Genomic DNA, 10,296 nt, shown 5'->3' on the forward strand with positions numbered 1-10,296 from the left:
AGCAAAATCACGAGCTTGAAGTTTAATCGTATCATCACTTACACGAAGTATCAATTCACCTGTGCCAACATCAATGATAGTTCTAGCAGTTGCTAAAAAGGGTCTTCCTAAAATTAAAGGCACGTCATTGTCTTCTTCCATGTCTAGAACAACAAAATCAATTGGGAATATAAATTTATCGATTTTAACAAGTACGTCTTCAATAATACCCCTAGGAAATCTGATTGTTTTATCTGCTAATTGAATGCTCATCCTAGTTTGTTTGGGTTTCTCAAGACCTAGTTGTTTAAACATTTTATAGGGCATGACATTAATACTTTCCCCTAAATCAGCCAAAGCATTGTTAACATTTAAACTACCAATTAAATAAGGGATCGTAAAACTTCCTGGATCTTTCAATTTATTGGGTAGCTTATTTTGTAAAATGGCTGAGCAAGCTGCGTTCAACTCCACATGTGACGCCTCATCCAACTTCCACTTATTTGCTAAAATCTTCTTTAAAATTTAACTGCGTTTGACATCTGCAAAAGAGTTTCAATAAACGGTAAGTTAATATGTAATTTCTTTAATAATTTAAGGAATTTACCAAATTGTTTGTCCAAGTGGTCTTTCCTTGTCTCCGTAGGGTATGACACACGAGGTTTATATCCTCTACTTACTGGTTTTTGCTCACTGTGGTCCACCTCATCCTTACATTTACTTACCACAAGTCATTGCTTCAGTTTTGGTTGAAGTTTAACTAACCCTTCTTCATCTCGTATAGTAATCGTATTAAGTTGCTCCCTTGGGTTAGTTTCAGTATTACTCGGTAAGCTACCTTGTGGTCGCTCGAAAATTAACTTAACAAGTTGTCCTATTTGAGTTCCGAGCCCTTGAATCGACGCTTGTTGATTTTTAAGAGCTGTCTCGGTATTCTAAAAATGAGTTTCTAACACCGAGATGAATTTCGTTAGCATCTCCTCAAGGTTTAGCTTCTTTTCCTGCTGGTAAGGTGGTTGTTGAAAACTTGGGGGATGTTGCGGCCTTTGATTTCCTTGCCTATCCACGAGAAATTGGATAGTTCCTCCAACCTGCATTATAAGTGTTACTGTATGGGTTATTTTGAGGTCTAGAATTATTATTACCCATATATTGAACTTATTCCTCCTCAGTGCTAGGGTTGAAGGTTGGATAATCTATGTGTACTCCTCCTCCACTTGAATCACACCTCATCACTGGATGTACCTGAGTAGAACCATACAAACCGTCAATCTTTTTATTTAAAAGTTCTACCTGGTTAGATAGCATAGTAACCAGATCGAGGTTGAAAACACCAGCATTTTTTGTTGGCTTCGTTCTCATAACTTGCCACTGATAGTTATTCAGTGACATCTCTTCAATAAATTCATAAGCCTCTTCAGGTGTTTTGTTGTTCAATGTTCCACCGGCGGCTACGTCGATAAGTTGCTTTGTTGAGGGGTTCACACCGTTGTAAAAAGTCTGAACCTGCAGCCATAGAGGTAACCCATGGTGAGGGCACCTTCTTAATAAGTCTTATATCTCTCCCATGTATCATAAAGAGTTTTTAGATCCATCTACATAAAATAAGAGATATCATTCCTCAATTTAGCCATTTTAGCCGGTGGAAAGTATTTTAGTAAAAAAATTTCGGTCATTTGTTCCCAAGTTGTGATTGACCCTTGAGGTAATAAGTTCAACCACTGTTTAGCTTTGTTCCTCAAAGAAAATGGAAACATCCGAAGGCGAATGGCATCGTCAGAAACGCCATTGATCTTAAAAGTGTCGTAGAGTTCCAGAAAATTTACCAAATGAGTGTTTAGATCCTCGTCCTGCAAATCATCAAACTGAACAAATTGTTGTATCATTTGAATCATGTTAGGTTTCAGTTCAAAATTATTTGCAGTAATAGCAGGTCTAACTATACTCGAGTCAGCTCATGTTAAAGTAGGTTTTGCATAATCATACATAGTACGAGGAGCAAGATTCTAATTTACTGGGTCTGCAATAGCCACAGGAGGTAATTGATTATTTTGATTATCGGCCATCTCCCGGTTGTGGTTTGAATATCGTCCTCTTGTCCTTTCTCTATGTATCATAGGCTTCGCCTTACTTCTCTTCGGTTTCTGCGAGCTGTACTTTCGATCTCACTATCAAAAAGTAGAGGTCCTGACGGGTTTCTTCTAGTCATAAACTATAAAAACCTGCCAGAAGTAAATAAAAGAAAATTTAGTAATTTAAGCAAAAATAAAATCAAATTGAAAAAAAATAAAAAAATGGCTAAAGTAATAAAAATTAAGCGTTCCTAGTTTATTAGTCTCCGGCAACGGCGCCAAAAACTTGATGATCGTGAAACTAACTAAAAATTCGACTTAAGGCAAGCGCACCTATCGAACAGTAGTATAGTTATGGTGAGACCGGAAATATCGTATCCTCGAGGACTAAAAGTACTAGTAATTACTATCTTTTTTTTATCTAGCTTAAGAATTAAAGGATATTTTTAAACTAAACTAATTTTCTAATTTAACTAAGATTACGATAGAGATGAAAGTTGGAAAATACTTTAGAAAAAACCAATGGAGAAGACAATACCCAAGAAAGGATCCACCTAGACTTCACTTATTACCTTGACTTATTCCATAGAAATCCCTGATTTATGTTATTGTCCTTTTCGAGGCTAAAAACAACTAACTCTGGGTTAATTAATTGAAACCTCTTTCTAATTAAAACTCTTATTGTTGCGTTAACTCGATCTATGGATTCCCTTATTAGATTTAACTCTAATCTGGCAGATTTATGTCGTCCTATCTCTACGATTGCATGTAACTCCGCTTAATTATGAATGATCTACCCTTAAACAGGGACTTTTGTTCCACTGAATAAGCACATCAAGAACCTGAATTAATATCCTGGAATATTAAAGCAAGGGTTAAAACTCACAATTAAGAATAAGAACAAATATTTATCATATAAATCAAAGAGTAATAAGATTCGTCTTAGGTTTCATCTCCCTTAGGTATTTAGGGGGTTTAGTTCATAATAATAATAGAAAACATCTCAAAGTTTGGAAAACAACAAAACATAAAGAACCCCAAGAACTTCTAGGAAATTGGATGAAAATTTTTAGTCTTGATGTAGATCCTGGCTCCGAAGTGATTCCGATGGCTATTCACGAGTATATTCTGCCTCCAACTCTGTGTGTCCCCCCTAATCCTTTTTTAGGGTGTTTATATAGGCTTTAGAATGCTTTAAAACCCTTAAAAGTACCCTTTTTCAAGTGGAACTAGGCTTGGGCTCGGCAGGGACACGACCGTGTGCCATGCCCGTGTGAAGGTGCTCAGGCCGTGTGCAATACTGAGTTGGTTCTTAGTCGATACAGTCATGACAAACGGGCGTGTGGTTTGCCCGTGTGCCTTACACGGGCGTGTGCTTTACCCGTGTAGAAGTGCCTAGGCCATGTGAAACACTATTTTAAGCCCAATTTGCCCGTTTTTGGCCCGTTTCTCGCTCCTTTTGCTATCCTAAGCTCTCTTGAGTATAAAATATGAAATTAAAGGATTAGGAGCATCAAATTCACTAAAACCAAGAAAAAATCATTCATAAATATGCCAAGCATGGGGTAAAAATATGTATAAATTATGGTTTATCAAGTAGTAGCTAGTTAGTAGGAAGTGATATCACTGTCAGTATATGTGAGAGAGCTGCAAGACATAGAAAAGATATCTCATTACTGTGGTTGAAGATGAAGGGAACAGAGTTGATCCTGTCTTCATCCATGATCCAGACAGGTACATGGTAGAGCTCTACAACAGTTGGAATCTTCCAATCCTTCCTCCTCCTTCCAGACCATTCAAGCTAAGGCTAAGCAGGTTCAACAAGGCTATTGTATTACATGCTGCAATTGTTTTACAGGTCTTTTATGACTTAGTTCCATGAAGAAATTTGTATTGATAATAGTACTTACTAAGTTTGTGATATTGGGTTGTGATTATATATGCATACCCTGTAATCCTAGACGAGGCTTCTCATTGTATTAACTTGGAAGCATTGCCATTGATATAGATCAAAAGGATGAAAGAAATAATCAGCAAGAACTATAAGATTTGACATATTAGGCCTTGGCTTTAGTTAGGCTTGCCACTATTCTTTTCTGTGAAATGTCAAATTTGCAGCATCTGATGCTTTTCTTTTTTTCTTTTTCTTTTTACAAAATTTCCAAATAAAACCAGTACTGTTTGTTCTTTTTTTCAAAGAGTGTTGCTTACAAGTAAAAGTCATGGTTGTTTCGTATATTACCAACCACAACCATTCATCTGATGCCACAAAAATTTTCAAATGAATTTAGTTGTGATCTCATTTTATGTGGCTGATGAAAATGCGGACATCACAATCAAAAAAGGAAGAAGAAATGGACACCACATGAGCAATGAGCATATACAAAACCTTGACAAAAAAGCCAAGAAAATATCTTTGAACTGAAACCTGCTGTTGAGATTAATTTCTGCTTTAATTTTGATTCATTAAAGTCAATTATATTTATTAAAAAAAAACCATTTTCAATTGTTCAACATGTTTGCCTTTCATGGTTCAGTGAAAAACAAGACAATGGCCTTTACCAGTAGAATGGTTTTTGTGAAGAAAAGTCTGAATTCAAGCAAATTGTCCCAGGTCCACCTATGGCTATGCTTGATAGATGAAAGCAGTCTAAGCCCCCAAAACATAAGATTTCATTAGCCCTATCATATCTCATATTTGAGAAGCTAGTAATACTATAACCACGAGGGAGAGATAAAAGAAGATGCTTTGTACGAACCAGAAGCAGCAAAAAGAAAGAAACTAAACCAAAGTTAACTAGAAAGAAGAAAAAATAAACTTGGGTCCCATGGCAGATAAGTGACTGGTCAGCAAAGATTGAAGCCAGAGACGTTCTCAACTTCCTCAACACATAAAAGCCAAGACTTTTGTTTGAAAAACATGTGGTGTCCATCCATCAAATGCCAATTGAATCAAAACTCAAGTTGACAAAAGAAAACACCCTCTCCCGGTCCACCCCATCATTCATTTCTTATGTTTTTGTTGCCTTGCCTGTTTATTCAATCCCTACATTTTCCCCCACCCTTTTCTTTAATGAGTAATTCGAATATTTAAAAGAAAAAAAAAACATCTTTTTCCCCTCTTATCACCAATCCTAGTCCTTACCATCATCATCATTATCACCAACCAACCTCAACAACAACAACAGCTGCCTCTGCCTATCATTTTCATTTGATTATAAAAACAATTTGTTTCCATTTGTTTTTATTTTCTGTAGTTGGGTTCTTTTGTTTTCTGGGGCATGTTATTAATTTATAATATTATTATGTGAAAAAAGAAGATGAATATTTTTGCTATTGCGAGAGGATGAGAGTGAGAGAGAATTATGCGAACCATTTGCGACGCTTGTGAAAGTGCTGCTGCTATCGTCTTCTGTGCTGCCGATGAGGCTGCTCTTTGCGGTGCTTGTGATGAAAAGGTTGGTTCTTTCCTTCATTCTCCTCACTTTCTTTCCCCATGTAATCATACACTTTGGAGGTCTGTTTTAGCTGTTTACTGGACCCATTTAAGAATTTTTTGGTCTGTTCTTTGTAGGAGGCAGGATTTTTACAACAGTTACTTCATATTTGGCTTTTTTATTAAACCAACTAAAGGCCTTTCTTTTGTTCTTCAGGATTGATATACATACACATATGTAAATATACTCTTCTTTACCACTTCTAGCATAAGCAATTGTGCAGGCTAACCTTTCTATAAATTCTCTTCTAGAAATCCAAAACTTGATGAATAGTCTTAGTCAAGCAATAGTTTGAGTCTTTTCTTTTTCATGTAGAAGGGTGGAGATTGTAATTTTTATAAAAAATAGATGGGTATATTAGATTTTATTTCTTCTCAAAATGTTCTTGTGCATTGTTATAGCTTGACCTGCAAAATCAAACCTTTTGTTTTGAAGTGAAATTTTGATTGATGTGCCAGGTCCATTTGTGCAATAAGCTTGCCGGCCGGCATGTCCGGGTGGGTCTGGCAAACCCCAGTGATGTTCCTCGCTGCGATATATGTGAAAATGCACCTGGTAATATGCAGGTGTCTTTTTGTCTTGTGCTGTTTGATTATAGAGCTGTTGATTTATCAGATTTCTTAACAAGTTTCCGGAACTTATGTTCATTCCTTGAACCGTGCATGTAGCTTTCTTTTACTGTGAGATAGATGGAACATCCCTTTGTTTACAATGTGATATGATTGTACATGTTGGAGGTAAAAGAACTCATGGAAGATATCTTGTCTTAAGGCAGAGAGTAGAGGTTTGTCACTTAAATCTCTGAAGGTAATTGGGTCGTATATTCCTCCTGGAGTTAAAAATGTTCCCTGGGAATTTTTTTTTTTTTTTTTCAGTTTCCAGGGTATAAACCTGGTAATATAGAGGATCCAGCTTCACAGCCTTTGGATCCCAGTGAGACCATGAGAGGCCAAAATCATGCAGCTAAACGGACAGTGGGAGAGAACCAACAAAATGACAAGGCCTCTCCTGTTCTAAGGATGGATGCTAATGCTGATGGTCATCTTGAAACGGGTACTAAAATGATAGACTTGAATATGAAGCCGCACCGAATACATGGGCAAGCCTCAAACAATCAGGTTAGAGCTCTACTGTTATGCAAGTTCCTCCTGTTCTTTCACTGCATTTGAAACACATGATCTTGTTTGTTCAACATATTCAGGGGCAATGTCTATAACCGGTCATTAAGAAACGAGATGATTCGGTAGATGTGTTGGTATTGAAACACTCTAATTTTCATTTTATATGTGCGGTAGGCATGCGATTGTTTCGATGCATGAAAAGACATAAAACCTATATGTAAGACTTAACCTGTCAAATCAGATTATAGCATCAACCTGAGAAGTTAGATATGAAAACATGGCAAAAGGATGCTAAAGATATTTCTGAAGTTCACTCATCTGTACCTTAAAGAATAATTAGAGCATACAAGTGCTTTTGTTTCATTTAGTTCATTCATTAAACATTTTATTGTTGACAAATATTTCGTCTTGATTTTCGAGTTGAACTGAAAGATTACACCAAGGAATGGTAAATTTCTGAAGTTCACAATGTTATATGAACAATAGCCTATAGCGATATTAGCTTCGACCCTTCATTTTCCTTCAAGTACATAGAAAAACTTCAAAAACTCGTATATAGGTATATAGTACATCAAAATTGTTTTCTTCAGCTTGCAAAGCTGAGCTCTGATGCCTGGTTCCGTTTTTGGTCTAAAGGAACAATAATTCACTGTTGTCGGCAGCTGTGATATGATGATAAGGCGACCTGGTTCTCGGTTAAATTTTATTTGGAAGCCTGGAAGGCCTCGTTTCATGCTTATGTTACAGCTCCGTAGCTGCTGGATTTATCATCTCCTGGTGTAGCTTCTATAGAATAGTTTTCTTTTTCCAGACAGCTTTCATAGTTCATACTGCAAAGCAAAAGAATGTAACCGTTCTTTTGTAAGTTTTGTTTTGTTTTTCCCTGTATTTCTTAAACCACTTGGGAGAAAGAATGCTTGAGATTATGCTTAAAAAGTAATGCTATGCCCGGTACTACCTAGAGAATCTGTTACTTACAACCTGAATTCCTTTCCTATATGTGGTGGCCAGTAAATTTAGTTTCGATTGGTTAGATCTGTACTTTAAAAAAAATTGTGGATTTATAATCTTTCTACTTTTTAAATTTTAAAATTTCAATCCTCATCCGTCCATTGATAATTGTTAAATTTTTTAAGTTATGTTATTTATGTGTAATATTATGTCATATTGTTATTTTTACATATTACATATTAAAAACTCAATTAGTGAATTACCAAATGATTACCAAATATCGTTTATGTCAAGTTTTAAATTTCATAATTTAAAAATATAGGGACTTAGAATAATACAATCAGAAAATAATGACTAAATCTACAACTGTATACATAGTATAAGACTAGTAACTAAAAAGTTTAACAAAAACGTATTTAACTACTTCCATTTGAGTCAAGATTAAAATTTCAAAATTCGAAAAGTATAAGGGTTAATATTGACCAATTTGAAAGGTACAAGGACTAAAATTAATCAATTAAAGTATAAAAATTAAATCTATAACTTTTATAAAGTCTATTTTATCAGTAATATTAAACACTTGAATCTTAAAACAAACTTTTTAAAGACAATCTTGGTAAACTAACCCTAAATTTGTTTATGTGGTAAAAGTAAGTCGGATTCTTGTATTTGAATTCACCTTACCTAAATTATTAGCAGTAGTTTTACTTTTTCGGAATCTTAATGCGAAATCTGTCATAATTTTACCCATTTTAAATCACTTAATCTAATTTTGTTAATCCAAAACGAAAAAAATAAAATTTATTACTGTATCTAACTCTTCAAATTTTTAGACTCCCCAAACATAGTTTCAACTGTATTCATTTATTTATAAGTGATTTTTTTCAATTTTATTACTTTAATTTTTCAATTAACTAATTGTTATTATAAATAGGTTTTTAGATTCATTAATTATCTTCGGATTGAAAAAGTTAGGGTTTTGTATATTGTTATTGTTTTAACTTTTTCTATATTTTTATTGTTTTTATTATTTGGATAATTTAATTCATCCTTAAAAGATAATTTAATAAAATATGCTTTTAGTTAATTTTATGTTCTATCAATTAACTAGTAATATATTACATTACCGTAAAATATACCGAATAAGGTTTTTAGAGTTTCGATTTGCTTTCTGTTTAATTCGATATTAAGATAGAGATGTTTAGGCATATGTTTGAACAGAGGTGGACAAAACCCGGGTAGTAAACAAATAAGAGAATAAGAGAAATAGATACGTAAACTTTGTTAGCGCAGTTCGGATTTACTATTCCTATTTTACGGAGCTTTACTCAGTGGATAGTTCTTATTCAACAATCATTTGGATCACCTATTAGTTTATGCATAATCTACCTTATACAAAGAAGTAATTGCAGCTCCAACTTTAGCACCCCTCACCCGTTCCAAACGACCAATACGAATAGGATATGCTACCAAAGCATATACGAGTAAGAAATCTTGAATTTATTTAAAGATTGAAAGTTTAAAACACTTTTATAAAATAATTAAACATGTTTTAGATGAATTGAAATTTTAAAATAATTTAAAATTATTTAGAATTTATTTAGAGGTGACCATAACCAAAATGAGCCCCAGAAAATAAAAATAAAAAAAAATGAAAAATTGCAAGGTTGCTATAGGGGTGCAATGTCATGACAAGGAACATTTGACATCGCGACATGAATTGTTGAGTTAATGAGGTCATGATGAGGTGAATTGCGAAGTTGCAATGCTGCCTTTGTAGTTGCGACGCTACAGCTTCATGGTCGCAACGTGATTCATTGTGTTCACCCCAAAATACTTGAATTGTTTTGCAAAGTCCCTCTATTCATGGTATGCATAAAATCTACTTAAAGAATTCTCCATTACATATAAAAACTACTAGAAAACACTTTAAAATCACAACCAATGATCTCAGAAGTAAAGTATTCATGCATATCATCGATTAAACAAAAGAAGAATAGTATAGTGAAATACCAAGTAGAGCTTCCAAATTCACATTTAGATAACATTCATCACAGAAATCAAGTAATATGAAATTAACATATTTTAAATGTAAACAACCTACCACAATTAAAAATACATCATTCTCGTACTCTTAGAAATCTTAATGATAGTGTGATGTCTCAAATTTGACTTGGCTTCAAAAATCTACGAATTAACAATCTACACGGAAAAATAACAATGTGTAAGCATAATTGCTTAGTAAGTCCAAATGAAAATTACCATACTTTCCTTGCCTCCTTGTAAGAGTTAGCTAAATTAATAGTTACTCATTGGTCAAAGATAAACACGATATAAAATAAGAATTATTGAGATAGTTTCTAAAATAAAAATGACAAGTAACATCATATAAGCACATTTCATAAAGAGATGGTCAACTTCAATCATCTTATAAATAAAAGTAACAAGCATCTTTTAATTCAATTCATTTCATAAATCTCATTAATTCATTTTTATCCTTCGTACTTACAAATGTGTAATTTTTGTATCTTACTAGACATCTTTAAATTCATTCATCTTATTAAGCCCTTCGTAACCTCAGTAAAATGAGACTTGGACACTTGGGAATTTCATCCCACACAACCAAATAAGTATATAATCATTGCACAAATGTGCATTTTCAACCCACACAACCAA

The 10,296-nt window shown here is 34.0% G+C and overlaps 1 protein-coding gene and 1 non-coding gene across 2 annotated transcripts; both read left to right on the forward strand.

Annotated features, from left to right (window-relative positions):
• The first annotated feature begins 1,501 nt into the window (after nucleotides 1-1,501).
• On the forward strand, nucleotides 1,502-1,607 carry LOC128284946 (small nucleolar RNA R71). The gene has a single exon (XR_008275363.1). It is a non-coding gene; the product is annotated as a small nucleolar RNA R71 (small nucleolar RNA).
• Nucleotides 1,608-4,747: 3,140 nt separating this feature from the next.
• On the forward strand, nucleotides 4,748-7,649 carry LOC108471292 (B-box zinc finger protein 18-like). The gene is made up of 5 exons (XM_017772931.2): nucleotides 4,748-5,509; nucleotides 6,007-6,103; nucleotides 6,217-6,332; nucleotides 6,424-6,666; nucleotides 7,306-7,649. Exons 1-5 carry the CDS (start codon nucleotides 5,417-5,419, stop codon nucleotides 7,312-7,314), a joined length of 558 nt encoding a protein of 185 aa, XP_017628420.1. The 5' UTR covers nucleotides 4,748-5,416; the 3' UTR covers nucleotides 7,315-7,649.
• Nucleotides 7,650-10,296: the final 2,647 nt, after the last annotated feature.

The sequence above is a fragment of the Gossypium arboreum genome, chromosome 11 (genome assembly GCF_025698485.1).
Source record: "Gossypium arboreum isolate Shixiya-1 chromosome 11, ASM2569848v2, whole genome shotgun sequence".
Classification (NCBI taxonomy): Eukaryota; Viridiplantae; Streptophyta; class Magnoliopsida; order Malvales; family Malvaceae; genus Gossypium; species Gossypium arboreum.

Coding starts and splice junctions, on each gene's coding strand:
- LOC108471292 (XM_017772931.2), top strand. CDS start 5,417: ATGCGAACCATTTGCGACGCTTGTGAAAGTGCTGCTGCTATCGTCTTC. Junction 5,510..6,006: donor GCGGTGCTTGTGATGAAAAG/GTTGGTTCTTTC, acceptor TTGATGTGCCAG/GTCCATTTGTGCAATAAGCT. Junction 6,333..6,423: donor TCTTAAGGCAGAGAGTAGAG/GTTTGTCACTTA, acceptor TTTTTTTTTCAG/TTTCCAGGGTATAAACCTGG.